At 45.6% G+C, this 18232-nt stretch overlaps 1 protein-coding gene across 1 annotated transcript; it reads left to right on the top strand.

Moving 5' to 3' along the window:
• Positions 1 to 17219: 17219 nt before the first annotated feature.
• LOC106588253 (3-hydroxybutyrate dehydrogenase type 2-like) lies at positions 17220 to 17984 on the top strand (the record flags this gene model as incomplete). Its single annotated transcript, XM_014177093.2, has 1 exon — positions 17220 to 17984. A coding segment is annotated over one exon (765 nt), but the record flags the coding sequence as incomplete, so codon positions are not given.
• Between the last annotated feature and the right edge of the window lie 248 nt (positions 17985 to 18232).

Below are 18232 nucleotides of genomic sequence, written 5' to 3'. Positions count from 1 at the left end.
GGTCCACAGTCCGGAACCCCCTGCGACGGTCCACAGTCCGGAACCTCCTGCGACAATCCACAGTCCGGAACCTCCTGCGACGGTCCACAGTCCGGAACCTCCTGCGATGGTCAACGTTCCGGAGCTTCCAACGGGGGTCAACGGTCCGGAGCTTCCAGGCAAGGCGTACAGCCCCACTCCAGGGCAGGAGCCTCCCTCTGCGCCGATGCCCAGTCCAGGCACGGTGTCCAGTCCAGCTCCCAGGCCGGAGCCTTCCTCTGAGCAGGTGCCCAGTCAAGGCACAGCACCCAGTCCTGCTCCATGGCAGGAGTCTTCGTTTGCGCCAGAGCCCAGTCCAGGCATGGTGCCCAGTCCAGCTCCATGGCCGGAGCCTTCCTCTGCGCTGGTGCCCAGTCCAGGCACGGTGCCCAGTCCCGCTCTAAGGCCGGAACCTTCGTTTGCACCAGTGCTCAGTCCAGGCACTGCGGCCAACTCAGCTCCATGGCCAGAGCCTTCCTCTGCGCCGAGGCCCAGTCCGGGCACGGTGTTCTACCCGGCTCCGTGGCCGGACCCGTGGTCTGGGCGGGGCCAGAATCCTGCACCAGAGCCGCCACCAATGCTGGCGGATCCATGAGCAGAGTGGGTACTTTGCCCCGCACCGGAGCCGCCACCGACACTAGATGCCCACCCGGACCCTCCCCTATAGAGTCAGGTTTTGCGGCCGGAGTCCGCACCTTTGGGGGGGTACTGTCACGCCCTGACCATAGAGAGCCTTTTATTCTCTATGTTGGTTAGGTGAGGGTGTGACTATAGGGTGGGTTATCTAGGTTGTTTTATGTCTATGTTGGCCTGGTATGGTTCCCAATCAGAGGCAGCTGTTTATCGTTGTCTCGGATTGGGGATCATATTTAGGCAGCCATTTCCCCACTGGTTTTTGTGGGATCTTGTTTTGAGTTAGTTCATGTAACACCTCTGTCGTCACGGTTCGTTGTTTATTCCTTTTTGTTGTTGATAAGTTTCAGTAATAAATTATGTGGAACTCAGAACACGCTGCGCCTTGGTCCGTCTCTCCACACAATCGTGACAAACTGACCTAAGACAGGGAATTTTTACTAGGATTAAATGTCATGAATTGAAAAACTGAGTTTAAATGTATTTGGCTAAGGTGTATGTAAACTTCTGAGTTAAACTGTGCATTTATATATAAAATATATATGTATATACAGTACCAGTTAAAAGTTCAGACACGCCTACTCATTCAAGTGTTTTTCTTTATTTTTACTATTTTCTACATTGTAGAATAATAACAAAGACATCAAACGCATTAAATAATACATATGGAATCATGTGGTAACCAAAGTGTTAAACAAATCAAAATGTGTTTTATATTGGAAGTTCTTCAAAGTCGCCACCGTTTGCCAAGAAGACAGCTTTGCACACTCTCATCACTCTCAGCCAGCTTCATGAGGAATGCTTTTCCAATAGTATTGAAGGAGTTCCCACATATGCTGAGCATTTGTTGGCTGCTTTTCCTTCACTCTGCAGTCCAATTCATACCAAACCTTCTCAATTGGGTTGAGGTTGGGTGATTGTGGAGGCCAGGTCATCTGATGCAGCACTCCATCACTCTCCTTGGTCAAATAGCCCTTACAAAGCCTGGAGGTGTGTTGAGTCAATGTCCTGTTGAAAACAAATGAAAGTCCCACTAAGCACAATCCAGATAGAATGCAGTAGTAAACATGCTAGTTAAGTGTGCCTTGAATTCTAAGTAAATCATTGACAGTGTCACCAGGAAAGCAGCACCATCACACCTCCTCCTCCATGCTTCACAGTGGGAACCACACATGCGGAGATCATCCGTTCACCTTCTCTGCGTCTCACAAAGACACTGCGGTTGTAACCAAAAAGTCGCAAATTTGGACACATCAGACCAAAAGACAGATTTCCACCTCTCTAATGTCCATTGTTCGTGTTTCTTGGCCCAAGCAATTCTCTTCTTATTATTGGTGTCCTTTAGTAATGGTTTCTTTGCAGGAATTCGACCATGAAGGCCTGATTCACGCAGTCTCCTCTGAACAGTTGATGTTGAGATGTGTCTGTTACTTGAACTCTTTGAAGCAGTTATTTAGGCTGCAATTTGAGGTACAGTTAACTCTAATGAACTTATCCTCTGCAGCAGAGGTAACTCTTGGTCTTCCTTTTCTGTGGCGGTCATCATGAGAGCCAGTTTCATCATAGTGCATGATGGTTTTTGCGACTGCACTAGAAGAAACTTTAAAAATGATTTGACATTTTCCGCATTCACTGAACTTCATGTCTTAAAGTAATGGTGGACTGTCATTTCTTTTTGCTTATTTGAGTTGTTCTTGCCATAATATGGACTTGGTCTTTTACCAAATAGGGCTGTCTTCCTTATAGCACCCCTACTTTGTCACAACAGAACTTATTGGCTCAAAGTCATTAGGAATGAAAGAAATTCCACAAATTAAATTTTAACTAAACTTTTTGGATTGGACTCAACAATGTATTCTTTCACACATGGTGACATTTTCAATTCAAGTGATGTGTTTCTCTTCAGAAGGGAATATTTTCTCTGTGAAAGGTACAATTACACTGTTTTACAACATTAATGCCTAAGTGTTGCTATCTCGGGGTATTAAACAAATCAATGGGAACCAGTGTTAAAAAATAGATTAATGACTCAAAGAATAAATATTGAACAAAAATAAATGCAACAATTTCAATGATTTTACTGAGTTACATTTCATACAGCTCATATAAGGAAATCAGTCAATTGAAATAAATTCATTCGGCCCACCAATTGCTGGGCAGGGGAGCATCAATGGGTAGGGTGGGGAGGGTATAGGCCCACCAACTATGGAGCCAGGTCCAGCCAGTCAGAAAAGCCCACAATACGGCTTTATTACAGACAGAAATACCCCTGTTTCATCAGCTGTCCGAATGGCTGGTCTCAGACGATCCCGCAGGTAAAGAAGTCAGACTTGGAGGTTCTGGGCTGCCGTGGTTACACATGGTCTGCGGTTTTGAGGCCAGTTGGACGTACTGACAAATTCAATAAAACAATGTTACAGGCCGCTTATGGTAGAGAAATGAACATTAAATTCTCTGGCAACAGCTCTGGGGGATATTCCTGCAGTCAGCATTCAAATTTCACGCTCCCTCAAAACGTGAGATATCTGTGGCATTGTGTTGTGTGACAAAAATGCACATTTTAGAGTGGCCTTTTTTTCCCCACAAGGTTTACCTGTGAAATGATCATGCTGTTTAATCAGCTCCTTGACATGCCACACCTGTCAGGTGGATGCATTATCTTGGCAAAGGACAAATACTAACAGGGATGTAGACAAATTTGTGCGCAAAATTTGAGAGATAAGCTTTTTGTTCTCGTTTATTTCAGCTCATGAAACATGGAACCAACACTTTAGATGTTGCGTTTATATTTTTGTTCAGTATATTTAAGATGTGTCACGTCTGCTCCTTCTCCTCCACTCCGGCGTACAACATCTCCAGAATACTAACCACCAGTCCTGGGATTCATCATTACGCTCACCTGTTAATCATTATGATTCACACCTCATCATTTCCTCCCATTTATATGTCACTCTGCCATGTACACTCACCAGTTGGTATTGTTCTTGTGTATCAGCGTACTTACTGCCTTATGTAAATGTTGTGTTCTTGGATTTGTTGTTTTATTAAAACAGTGCACATGCTTCTGACTCACCGCCTCATCATTATAAAATGGTTAAAATGCCTTTAGTAATTCTGGATTGATGTGAGTATTTATTAAAAAAAAACATTTTGGACAAACGTTGAAAAAAGCAGGGAGTTTGTGAGATTGTTGGCTTTAAATGTCATGACCTTGTTTCTTTCTCTGAGACATATTAAAGACATCCAATCTGTAAACAGCTATCAATCCAAAACGATTTGTGACATTTTCAAACACAAGTGATGTGTTTCTCTTCATAGGGGAATATTTTCTCTGTGAGAGGTACAATTACACTGTTTTACATCATGAATGCCTAAGGGTTGTTATCTCTGTGTATTAAACAAAGCAATGGAAACCAGTGTTCAAAAACAGATTGAGAGTCATTGATTATTTTTAAGCTGCCTAAAATTCTTGAAGTAACTCTGGATTGACGTGCATGGCTGTTCAGATGATGTCCTCATTTACTGACAAAAATATGTCAAGAATTAAATTAGACATCAACATCACAAGTGTTAAGATCAAATATTGTTCAATATGAAGCTAGATATAATAGCTTTCTCAATATATTTGAATGGTTAGTGCCAACAAATATTACATAATAACAATCATTTTATTTGAAGGCAAACAATTTAGACAAAATTTGATGAGAATCTGTGGCTACATGTCTTACTTTTGGTTCCATTACAACTTTCAGAAATAAATAGCAATTAATCATAATGAATGTGTTTGCGTTATAGAAATCATTAGGGAGATGACTCAGAGTAGATGAATTGGCCGGAGTGATGTAGATGGGTAGTCAGGCAATTGCATAAGATGCTCCAAGGTTTGAAAAACCCGAGACTGTCATCTCAGGTTTTGTTAAATGTGAAATTTCATATTACAACAATGGTATTCTTTCCCTTCACTCTCTGAATAGGTTGGGTAATATAAGCCTTTCAAACTTAAACTGTCACACCCTAATCAAACAAAAATGTTCTTTGCATAGCAAGTATAACAACATTCCACATTAGTAAAGGCGGCTCTGATTTGAACAATTAGACAAGTTGAGTCAGCCATCTATCTGAGGGAGCTTGTACAAGTTCAGAAGTGACACATGTTACTAGTTTGAAAAAAGTAGCACTAAACCATTTGTTTTCAGATCAACTATTGTATTGATCACTTTTGGGCATTGTGCCATTTAGCTGGGCACTATATTTAAAAGCTACTACTCCATTATTACACCTGGGTTATTATAATGATAATATTAAATTTGTAGAGTGCATTTCCCACACTCAATGCACATAATGTAGGAAGAAAATAATCAATACTTCAAAAAGTAGAAACAACGATCACAATACATAAAAACATGACCTACAAATGAAAAAGAAAAACTTTATATCAAGGCTAGACCCAAATGCAGACAAAGGAAGCAGATTGTTGGAGTCATACAAGGTTTATCGATCCGAAGGGGTAGGCAAGAGAATGGTCATGGACAGGCAAAAGGTCAAAACCAGATCAGAGTCCAGGAGGTACAGAGTGGCAGACAGGCTCATGGTCAAGGCAGGCAGAATGTACCTGCCTGCCTGACCAAAGTCCAGAAACAGGCAATGGTCAAAGCCGGGAGGACTAGAAAAGGAGAAAGCAGGAAAACGGTGAAAACGCTGGTTGACTTGGAAACATACAAGACGAACTGGCAAAGAGAGTCAGGAAACTCAGGGATAAATACACTGGGAAAACAAGCGACACCTGGAGGGGGTGGAGACAATAACAAGGACAGGTGAAACTGATCAGGGTGTGACAGTACGCCAGCTGGCGTCCTACCTGGGCGCATACCTGGTTGACTGTGGTGTCGGCGGTGGAAGTCAGTGATGAGGGCTGGATCCAGGATGTCACTAGCGGGATCCCAGCACCTCTCCTATGGGCCGTAACCCTCCCAGTCAACCATGTACTGGAAATCCCTGCCCCGTGGTCGAACACCCAGGAGACGTTTTACTGTGTAGGCCGGGTGGCCATCAATGATGGGGGGGGGGGCCCAGGGACAGAAGACAAAGAACAGTGAGTCAATGGCTTAACCTTAGACACATGGAAGTTAGGGTGAATACGGAGGGTACGGGGTAACACAAGATGGACAGCAGTGGAACTCAGGACTCTGGAGATGGGAAAAGGACCAATGAAACGAGGGGACAGTTTGCGGGACTCTACCCGAAGGGGCAGGTTCCGTGTGGACAGCCATACCCTCTGCCCAATGCGGTAACGGGGAGCTGGGGTCTGGCGACGGTCCGCTTGTCGACGATAACTGGAGTTGGTCTTGAGAATAGCCGTCCTGGCTCTTCTCCAGGTACGTCGACAGCGGCGGACAAACATCTTGGCCAAGGGTATGCTGACCTCCTGCTCTTGTTCAGGGAAGAGTGGAGGCTGATACCCCATGGAGCACTTGAAAGGGGAGAGTCCCGTGGCAGAACTGGGAAGAGTGTTCCAGGCATACTCCACCCAGACCAGTTGATGGTCCAGGTAGTGGGGTTGCTTGAGACCAGGCACCTTAAGGTGTTCTCCAGGGCTTGGTTGGCTCGCTCTGACTGACCGTTAGCCTGTTGGGGATAGGGGGCAGTATTTGCACGGCCGGATAAAAAACGTACCTGATTTAATCTGGTTATTACTACTGCCCAGAAACTAGAATATGCATATAATTATTGGCGTTGGATAGAAAACACCCTAAAGTTTCTAAAATGGTTTGAATGGTGTCTGTGAGTATAACAGAACTCATATGGCAGGCAAAAGCCTGAGAAGATTCCTTACAGGAAGTGCCCTCTCTGACCATTTCTTGGGCTTCTACACTCTCTTTATTGAAAACTGAGGATCTCTGCTGTAACGTGACACTTCATACGGCTCCCATAGGCTCTCAGAAGGCGGCAAAACGCTGACTGATGCCTTTGGAGCCCCTGGCTGAAAAACAGTAGCGCATTTGGATAGTGGTCGATCAGAGAACAATGAGACTGGTGGCGCGTGCACGAGGCGACACCATGTTCTTATTTTCTCGTCTTTGAACGAAAACAGGGTTTCCCGGTCGGAATATTGTCGCTTTTTTACGAGAAAAATCGCATAATAATTGATTTTAAACAGCGGTTGACATGCTTCGAAGTACGGTAATGGAATATTTAGAATTTTTTTGTCACGAAACGCGTCGGGCGCGTCACCCTTCGTCACCCTTCAGATAGTGTCTTTAACGCACAAACAAAACAGAGGATATTTGAACATAGCTATGGATTATTTTGAACCAAACCAACATTTGTTATTGAAGTAGAAGTCCTGGGAGTGCATTCTGATGAAGAGCAGCATAGGTAATCAAAATTTTCTAATAGTAAATCGGAGTTTGGTGAGGCCCAAACTTGGTGGGGTTCAAAATAGCTAGCCTGTGATGGCTGGGCTATCTACTCAGAATATTGCAAAATGTGCTTTTGCCGAAAAGCTATTTTAAAATCGGACATAGCGATTGCATAAAGGAGTTCTGTATCTATAATTCTTAAAATAATTGTTATGTTTTTTGTGAACGTTTATCGTGAGTAATTTAGTAAATTCACCGGAAGTTTGCAGTGGGTATGCTAGTTCTGAACGTCACATGCTAATGTAAAAAGCTGTTTTTTTATATAAATATGAACTTGATTGAACAAAACATGCATATATTGTATAACATAATGTCCTAGGAGTATCATTTGATGAAGATCATCAAAGGTTAGTGCTGCATTTAGCTGTGGTTTGGGTTTATGTGACATTATATGCTAGCTTGAAAAATGGGTGTCTGATTATTTCTGGCTGGGTACTCTGCTGACATAATCTAATGTTTTGTTTTCGTTGTAAAGCCTTTTTGAAATTGGACAGTGTGGTTAGATTAACGAGAGTCTTGTCTTTAAAATGGTGTAAAATAGTCATATGTTGGAGAAATTGAAGTAATAGCATTTCTAAGGTATTTGAATAATGCGCCACGGGATTCCACTGGCTGTTGAGTAGGTGGGACGATTTCGTCCCACATACCCTAGAGAGGTTAGTTTGGGGATGGAATCCGGATGACAGGTTGGCCGACGACCCAATAAGTGTGCAGAATGCCTTCCAGAACTGAGACTAGAACCCTGATCGGAGACCATGTGTACCGGGAGTCCATGGATCTGGAAGACATGATGCAGCATAAGCTGGGCCGTCTCCTTGGCAGAAGGTAGTTTGGGGAGAGGGATGAAATGGGTGGCCTTGGTGAACCGGTCAACTACCGTCAGAATGACAGTGTTGCCATCAGACGGAGGGAGCCCAGTGACGAAGTCCAGAGATATGAGACCAGGGACGATGAGGAACCGGTAGTGGCTGCAGGAGGCCAGAAAGAGCTTGGAGCCTTGTTTTGAGCACACACAGTGCGTGCGGTGACGAATGCAGAGATGTCAGCGACCATTGTGGGCCACCAGAAACGTTGCCTAAGGAAGGCTAGTGTAAGACGGGACCCTGGATGACAGGTCGGCCTGGAGGAATGAGCCTATCCCAGGACCCGGGACCGGACTGGATTAGGGACAAACAGCCGGTTAGCTGGGCTCCCTTCAGGTCCAGGCTGGGAGCGTTGTGCCTCGCAGACCAGGTTCTCAATACCCCAATCCACAGTGGCAGCAAGGCATGAGGTAGGGACAATGGTTTCAGAGGTCGAGGGTGTGGCAGAGGAACTGTATAGGCGGGAGAGGGCATCTGGCTTCACATTCTTTGACCCTGAAGTTGAGGCAATTGGCTGTACAGAAATATTCCAGGTTTTATGGTCAGTCCAGCAAAGGAATGGCTGTTCTGCTCCTTCCAGCCAGTGCCTCCACTCTTCCAACGCCATCTTCACCACCAGGAGTTTTGAGATACCAACATCGTAGTTCCTTTCAGTAGGATTGAGACGATGGGACAGGAAGGCACAGGGATGTAGCTTCTGGTCCTGGGCAGATCGCTGGGACAGGATGGCCCCCAGTCCAACATCCTGAGCATCCGGACACAAGGGGTCCGGATGGATGAGGATGGGTGCTGTTGTGAACTGATGCTTCAGGTCCACAAAGGTTTTGTCGACAGCTGGAGACCATTTGAACGGTACCTTGGGAGAGGTGAGTGCCAAGAGGGGGGCCGCCAGGGTGCTGTACTCCCGAATGAAACAGCGGTAGAAGTTTCCAAAACCAAGAAACCATTGCAACTGCACCCTGGACGTTGCTTGAGGCCAATCCTCCACTGTTTTCACCTTTCCAGGATCTATCTGAACATTGCCCTCAGCAATGACATATCCCAGAAAGGTGATAGTAGAGCAGTGGAACTCACACTTCTCAGCTTTCATAAATAGTCGGTTCTCCAGGAGGCGCTGAAGAACCTGTTGGACTTAAACATGTTCTTGTGCAGATTGGGGAAAAAACAGGATGTCGTCAAGGTACAAAAACAAACCGGTTTAGCATGTCCTGAAGCACATAATTGACCAAAGCCTGGAAAACAGCGGGGGCGTTGGTGAGTTGAAATGGCATGACCTGGTACTCATAATGTCCACTGGCTGTGTTGAAGGCTGTCTTCCACTCATCCCCCTCACGTAGCCGAACTAGGTGGTAGGCATTGCAGGGTCTTGTCCTTCTCCACAAAGAAAAACCCTGCGCTGGCAGGAGATGCAGACGGACGGCCCCAGTGTCCAGAGACTCCTCTATATACTCCATAGCTTTGGTCCAGACAGAGAATACAACCGAGGTGGTGTAGCGCCTGGGAGAATCATAAGGACGGTGCGGTGAAGGGAAGTAGCACGTGCCATACTGAGCACTTCCAGAAGGTAATGGAATTCTGTGGGGTAGCAGTGACATCCAGTCTTGCCAACATCCTGAGGAAGATGACATGAGGAAGACTGTGCGGCTTGAAGGCAGTGGGAATGGCAAAATGGGCTCCATCCCAGGATGGAGTGTGTAGTCCAAGCAATCATCGGATTGTGCTTTTGAAACCAGGAAAATTCCTAAACCACAGCAACATGGGGAGAAGTAATGAGGAGGAACTGTATTGTCTCACTGTGGTTACCAAAAACCCGTAATTGAACGGGCACAGTACTATGGGTGACTTCCCCTATAGAGCGGCCGTCCAGTGTCCGAGCATCCATGGGCATAGAGACAGGCTGAATGGGAATACCAAGCTCCACAGCTATCGTGGCATCCTTAAGATTTTCATCAGCCCCAGAGTCAATGACCACTCAGAGAGACTTAGATTGGTCTCTCCACAGCACAAGAGCAAAAAGGGGTGTGCGGGTGATGGGAATTAGGGAACTCCCAGTCTGACTCACCATAGTACTGGTAACCACTAGAGACAGGGGTTTCCTAATAGGGCAGGTAGCTATAAAGTGTCCTGCCCCTTCACAGTACAGACAATAGTTATTATTCATCCTCCGTGAGCGCTCCCAAACTGATAGCCTAGTTATTCCCAACTGCATAGGCTCAGGAGTATCCAACTCACCCGTCGTAGATTCACGAGAGAGCTCGGGTGGCTTCGACTCTGCTCGGAAGAGCTGCCTTCGCACCATATCGGGTGCACGAGTGTGCCCTAGACCAGACCTCCTCTCAGTCTTGCGATCCCTTAGGCGTCCATCAATTTTAATGGTTAAGGCGATAAGGGAGTCAAGGTCCACCGGCAGTTCCCGAGCAGCTAGCTCATCATTAACCTCCTCAGATAATCCGTGCAGAAAAGTATCGAAAAGAGACTCCGGATTCCAACGTGCAAAAGTCCACTGTGTAGTCTGCCACAATACGGGAGTTTTGACGTAAATCAAGCAGTTTGCTGGCAGCCTTTGTCCTGGATACCGGAGACTCAACTTCTCACCTCTGCCATGAATTCCTCCAAATGCCCGTAAATGGCAGATTGTTGTTCCCAAAATGCCGTAGCCCAGGAGAGCGTCCTTCCTGACGTTAGATCAGTCTGAAGAAAACGAAGATCGCTGTAGCTCAAAAATAAGCGAGCAGTGAGAAAGCAAACCCCGGCAGGCACCAGGATTCCCAGAATATCGTTCTGGAGGAGGTAAGCGGGGTTCACGGGAGTCGGGATAGACTGTACCAACTATCCATAGATAGGGAAAAACATTACTAAGTGATTGGGTTTTTTCCAGAGGTGGCAGAAAGTCTGAGCTAACTCCCATTTGCTCCATAATAGCCTTGAACCTGTTAGGGCTAGGGGGCAGTATTGACACGGCTGGATAAAAAACGTACCCGATTTAATCTGGTTACTACTCCTGCCCAGTAACTAGAATATGCATATAATTATTGGCTTTGGATAGAAAACACCCTAAAGTTTCTAAAACTGTTTGAATGGTGTCTGTGAGTATAACAGAACTCCTATGGCAGGCCAAAACCTGAGAAGATTTCAAGCAGGAAGTGGCCTGTCTGAGAAGTAGTGTTTCATCTTGGCTCTTTTTATTGAAGACTCAGGATCTGTGCAATAACGTGACACTTCCTACATCTTCCATAGGGTCTCAGAGCCCGGGAAAAAGTTGAACGATATCGAGGCAGGCTCTGGCTGAAACACTTTATCGCTTTTGGCAAGTGGCCACTCAGAGTACTATGGGCTTAGGCGCACGCCCGCTTCGACTGAATGCTTTCTTTTCCTTTGTCTGTTTATCTAAACGCAGATTCCCGGTCGGAATATTATCGCTTTTTTATGAGAAAAATGGCATAACAATTGATTTTAAACAGCGGTTGACATGCTTCGAAGTACGGTAATGGATTATTTAGAATTCTTTTGTCACGAATTGCGCCATGCTCGTCACCCTTATTTACCCTTTAGGATAGTGTCTAGAACGCACGAACAAAACGCCGCTGTTTGGATATAACGATGGATTATTTTGAACCAAACCAACATTTGTTATTGAAGTAGAAGTCCTGGGAGCGCATTCTGACGAAGACAACAAAGGTAATAACATTTTTCTTATAGTAAATCTGACTTTGATGAGTGCTAAACCTGCTGGGTGTCTAAATAGCTAGCCCTGTGATGCCGGGCTATCTACTGAGAATATTGCAAAATGTGCTTTCACCGAAAAGCTTATTATATGCTAGCTTGAAAAATGGGTGTCTGATTATTTCTGGCTCGGTACTCTGCTGACATAATCTAATGTTTTGCTTTCGTTGTAAAGCCTTTTTGAAATTGGACAGTGTGGTTAGATTAACGAGAGTCTTATCTTTAAAATGGTGTAAAATAGTCATATTTTTGAAAAATTGAAGTAATATCATATCTAAGGTATTTGAATAACGCGCCACAGGATTCAACTGGCTGTTGAGTAGGTGGGACGCAAGAGTCCCACCTAGCCCATAGAGGTTAACCCATGGTCGTGGCGTTCCATCAAGGAACTGAGCCCTTCCAAAAGGCCCTGTAGCAACGCTTGATGACTACCAATGAATGGCTCCCTGCAGGGAGACAGCTTGGCGGAGCTGGTCCAAGTCTGCTGGGTCTGTCATGGCCAGTTCGTACTATCAAGGCACAAGGCGAGACCCAAATGCAGACAAAGGAGGCAGATGGTTGGGGTCTTACAATGTTTATTAATCCAAAGGGGTAGGCAAGAGAATGGTCGTGGACAGGCAAAAGGGCAAAACAAGACCAGAGTCCAGGAGGTACAGAGTGGCAGACAGGCTCGTGGTCAAGGCAGGCAGAATGGTCAGGCAGACGGGTACAAAGTCCAGAAACAGGCAAGGGTCAAAACCAGGAAGACTAGAAAAAGGAGAATGCAAAAAGCAGGAAAACGGGAAAACCCCTGGTTGACTTGGAAACATACAAGACGAACTGGCACAGAGAGACAGGAAACAGGGATAAATACACTGGGGAAAACACGCGCCACCATGAGGGAGACAATAACGAGGACAAGTGAAACTGATCAGGGTGTGACACTTGAAGGCAATAAAGCAATCAAGCATTAAAGCTAGCATGAATGGGTATGTCTTTAGTTGTTTTTTTAAATTAGGAAATTGAAGCTGCCTCCTTGACATGTACAGCTAGAGCAGTGGTCATCTTTTCTGAGTCAAGGTCACTTTGAGTCAATATGCAAGCCGAGATCTACCAAATAGGTTTTATATATGTGTAAATAAATATGCATATGATCACACTAGTAATGGCTAATTTGCTGTATTACTTGAAGCACATAATAATTTACTTCTATTGTTTTTACATGATTGATGGTCAGTCTTCTGCTGCTAAAGCCACTTTCTACCACTCTAAATTCCAAGCATCTGCCTCCAACCCTAGGAAGCTCTTTGCCACCTTCTCCTCCCTCCTGAATCCTCCCCCCCCCCTCCCTCTCTGCGGATGACTTTGTCAACCATTTTGAAAAGAAGGTTGACGACATCCGATCCTCGTTTGTTAAGTCAAACGACACCGCTGGTCCTGCTCACATTTCCCTACCCTATGCTTTGACCTCTTTCTCCCCTCTCTCTCCAAATGAAAGCTTGCGACTTGTAACGGCCGGCTGCCCAACAACCTGCCCGCTTGACCCTATCCCCTCCTCTCTTCTCCAGACCATTTCCGGAGACCTTCTCCCTTACCTCACCTCGCTCATCAACTCATCCTTGACCGCTGGCTACGTCCCTTCCGTCTTCAAGAGAGCGAGAGTTGCACCCCTTCTCAAAAAACCTACACTCGATCCCTCCGATGTCAACAACTACAGACCAGTGTCCCTTCTTTCATTTTCTCTCCAAAACTCTTGAGCATGCTGTCCTTGGCCAGCTCTCTTGCTATCTCTCTCAGAATTACCTTCTTGATCCAAATCAGTCAGGTTTCAAGACTGGTTATTCAACTGAGACCGCTCTTCTCTGTGTCACGGAGGCTCTCCGCACTGCTAAAGCTAACTCTCTCCCCTCTGCTCTCATCCTTCTAGACCTATCTGCTGCCTTTGATACTATGAACCATCAGATCCTCCTCTCCACCCTCTCGTCCTATCTGACAGGTCGCTCCTACCAGGTGGCGTGGCGAGAATCCGTCTCCGTACCACGTGCTCTCACCACTGGTGTCCCCCAGGGCTCAGTTCTAGGCCCTCTCCTATTCTCGCTATACACCAAGTCACTTGGCTCTGTCATATCTCACATGGTCTCTCCTATCATTGCTACGCAGATGACACACAATTAATCTTCTCCTTTCCCCCTTCTGATAACCAAGTGGCGAATCGCATCTCTGCATGTCTGGCAGACATATCAGTGTGGATGACGGATCACCACCTCAAGCTGAACCTCGGCAAGACGGAGCTGCTCTTCCTCCTAGGGAAGGACTGCCCGTTCCATGATCTCGCCGTCACGGTTGACAACTCCATTGTGTCCTCCTCCCAGAGTGCTAAGAGCCTTGGCGTGACCCTGGACAACACCCTGTTGTTCTCCACTACCATCAAGGCGGTGACCCGATCCTGTAGGTTCATGCTCCAAAACATTCACAGAGTACGACCCTGCCTCACACAGGAAGTGGCGCAGGTCCTAATCCAGGCACTTGTCATCTCCCGTCTGGATTACTGCAACTCGCTGTTGGCGGGGCTCCCTGCCTGTGCCATTAAACCGCTACAACTCATCCAGAACGCCGCAGCCCGTCTGGTGTTCAACCTTCCCAAGTTCTCTCACATCACCCCGCTCCTCCGCACACTCCAGTGGCTTCCAGTTGAAGCTCGCATCTGCTACAAGACCATGGTGCTCGCCTACGGAGCTGTGAGGGGCACGGCACCTCCGTACCTTCATGCTCTGATCAGTCCCTACACCCAAAGAAGGGCACTGCGTTCATCCACCTCTGGCCTGCTCGCCTCCCTACCTCTGCGGAAGCACAGTTCCCGCTCAGCCCAGTCAAAACTGTTCGCTGCTCTGGCACCCCAATGGTGGAACAAGCTCCCTCACGACGCCAGGACAGCGGAGTCAATCACCACCTTCCGGAGACACCTGAAATCCCACTTCTTTAAGGAATACCTGGGATAGGATTAAGTAATCCTTCTAACCCTCCCCCCTACCCTCCCCCCCAAAAAGATATAGATGAACTATTGTAAAGTGGTTGTTCCACTGGATATCATAAGGTGAATGCACCAATTTGTAAGTCGCTCTGGATAAGAGCGTCTGCTAAATGACGTAAATGTAATTGGAACACTTTGCTATACTCATTCATTGCACCTGCAGTGATGGTTGTAATGTGTGGAAGTAGGGAGAATGCGCATTTTTTTGGTTTATAAAGGTGTAGAACAAAGTGTTGACAGTGCTGAATAAAAACTTAAACAAGAACTTACACATAAAAACAGCGTCTATTTGTTGGATTCGTTGATCTCTTTCTAGTCATGGTTTTAAAAGTATTGAAATCTCAGAATTAACTATCCTGTGCATTCAAGGCTTCTTTTTCCACTCTATGGCGCGAGGAAAATGTGCAGACACAGTGATCTGAGCTATCGAATTGGCCAGCTGTAGGCTTGCACGCTTAGAAAAGGTGTTATCTAAAACCTAAAAGGATTCTTTGGCTGTCCCCATAGGAGAACCCTTTGAAGAAACATATTTGGTTCTAGGTAGAAATCTTTTGGTTTCCATGTAAAACCCTTTCCACAGAGGGTTCTACCTGGAACCAAAAAGGGTTCTCCTATGGGGACAGCCAAAGAACCCTTTTGGAACCCTTTTTTCTAAGAGTGAATAGGTGCAATTGATTTGCTCTCTGGGCCTGCCAGGTATGTTGAGTCCTACCTTCAGACACATTAAATGATTCAGAATGGAAACATTTTGCCTTCCAGGCGCTAGCGCTGCTGAATCAAGTGTACCTACCACCTAGTGCGAAACGAATACAAAAAAAGGAACGCAAGGCTTTGTTGTTGTTTTTTTATAAATATTTGGTGATCAACTAGAAAGGCTTTGGAGATCGACCAGTCCATACCGATCAACCGTTTGGTGACCCCTAAGCTAGACTGTTCCGGTGCTGAGGGGCCACATGTGAGGAGCTCCTGTCACTCTGTGAAGGGTTGTGGCTGATATGACCAGGCTGTTTGAGCCTAATGATCGTAGGGTGCGTGCTGGGGAATAGTTCTTTAGAAGTTGGCATATGTATTGAGGTGAATCACCTTTGGACCTTTAAAAGTGAGCAGAAGGATCTGGAATTTGATCCTATATTGAACAGGCAGCCATTGGAGGTTGAATAAAACAGGGGTGATGTGTTTTATTTTGTGTGGTGTGTGAGATTATTCTGACAGCTGCATTCTGGACAATCTGGAGTTGAGGCAGGAGCGTTACAGGGATTCCTGTCAGCAGTGACCATTTCTTTATTGTCAGTCACTGTTGCTTCCTGCTTTACTTTTTGCTTTTAAGCAGGAATCAGGAGAATAGAATTATGGTCAGATTTGCCAAATAGAAGGCGAGGGAGAGCTTTGTATGCATCTCAATGTGTGTGGAGTAAGTGTGGTCAAGAGTATTTTTTCCTCTGGTTGCACATTTAACATGCTGGTAGAAATGAGGTAAAATGGATTTAAGTTACCCTTCATTAAAGTCCCCGGCCACTAGGAGCGGCGCCTCTTAATGAGCGTTTTCCTTTTTGCTCATGGCCGTATACAGCTCATTGAGTGCCGACCTTCCCTGTGGCTCAGTTGGTAGAGCATGGTGTTTGCAACGCCAGGGTTGTGTGTTCGATTCCCACGGGGGGGCCAGTAAAACATAAAAATGCATGAAATCAAATGAAATGGATGCATTCAATGCTGTAAGTTGCTCTGGATAAGAGCATCTGCTAAATTACTAAAATGTAAAAATGTAATGTAATTGCCATGACCTGAGAGAGCCTTTTTATGTCTCTATTTAGGTTTGGTCAGGGTGTGATTTGGGTGGGCATTCTATGTCCTTTTTTCTATGTTTTTGTATTTCTTTGTTTTGGCCTGGTATGGCTCTCAATCAGGGACAGCTGTACATCGTTGTCGCTGATTGGGAGTCATACTTAGGCAGCCTGTTTTCCTTTGGGGTTTTGTGTGTAGTTGTTTTCTGTCTTGTGTGTGTTCACCTGGCAGAACTGTTGGCTTTTGTTTTCTTGTTTGTTTTAAAGTGTTTCATTAAATATAATTATGACCACTTACCACGCTGCATCTTGGTCCTCTCTTCCAGACGATAGTTACAGCCGGCTTAGTGCCAGCATCGGTTTGTGGTGGTAAATAGACAGCTATGAAGAATATAGATGAAAACTCTCTTGGAAAATAGTGTGGTCTAAAGCTTATCATAATATACTCTACCTCAGGCGAGCAAAACCTTGAGACTTCCTTACTACTAGATTTCGTGCACCAGCTGTTGTTTACAAATATCCACAGACCGCCACCCCTTGTCTTACCGGAGGGGGCTGTTTATGTTGCCGATACAGTGTAAACCCCGCCAGCTGTATGTTATTCATGTTGTCGTTCAGCCACGACTCTATGAAACATAAGATATTACAGTTATTAATGTCCCGTTGGTAGCATATTCATGATCATAGTTTGTCTATTTTGTTATCCAATGATTGTATGTTGGCTAATAGAAGTGATGGTAGTTCATGGTCTGTTGTCGTTGCAGAGCGTTAAATTGCCTGTAGAATTAAACACTGCATCATCGTGGGCCGCCTGGATGGGAAAGTCATTGTGTTGTCAGCAGGAGCCCAGGGCATTGGAAGAGCTGCAGCCATTGCCTTTGCCAAAGAAGGAGCTCAAGTCACCGCAACAGATATCAATGGAGAGAAGCTGAAGGAACTGGATGGCCACCCTGGTATCAAGACTAAGGTGGTGGATGTAACCAAGAAGGACCAAGTGGAAGCGCTGGCCAAGGAGTTTGACCACATAGATGTGCTGTTCAATGTTGCCGGATTTGTCCATCATGGCTCCTTCCTGGATTGCGAGGAGGCGGACTGGGACTTCACCATGAACGTCAACGTCCGCAGCATGTACCTCATGAACAGGGCTTTCCTGCCCAAGATGTTGGCCAAGAAGTCTGGGAATATCATTAACATGGCGTCTGTGGCCTCCAGTATAAAAGGTGTGGTTAATCGATGCGTGAACAGCACCTCCAAGGCTGCTGTCATTGGGCTCACCAAATCTATAGCAACCAATTTTCTCGAGCAAGGCATTCGCTGTAACTGCGTATGTCCTGGGACCGTGGACACCCTATCTCTGAGGGGGAGAATCCAGGCTCAGCCTAGTCCAGAACAGGCCCTAAAAGACTTCATAGCAAGACAGAAGACGGGACGAATGTGCACTGCCAAGGAGGTGGCACACCTCTGTGTCTACCTGGCCTCAGACGAGTCTGCCTATGTCACTGGAACTGAGCATATCGTTGATGGAAGGAAGCTCTAGAAAACTGCCACGAGTTACTATTAGTTACAGTAATAGAAATTTCAGTGGCCTATGCCTTATATATGGTATGCCAAAATCTTGACTTATTTTGAAATTATTTTGTAAAATTTTATTTTGTAAAATTTTTCATGAAGTGTTTTATTATGTGGTGTACATTTAATATAGTCTCTGAAAAAATCATTTTTAAGAATAATGACTTCTGGTTTACTTGTTTTGTAGCACCAATAGTACCTCGTAATTGTACAATA

This window comes from Salmo salar, chromosome ssa27 (genome assembly GCF_905237065.1).
Source record: "Salmo salar chromosome ssa27, Ssal_v3.1, whole genome shotgun sequence".
Classification (NCBI taxonomy): domain Eukaryota; kingdom Metazoa; phylum Chordata; class Actinopteri; order Salmoniformes; family Salmonidae; genus Salmo; species Salmo salar.
The sequence above is the reverse complement of the archived record's forward strand: the minus strand, read 5'-3'. Positions and strand labels throughout refer to the sequence as shown.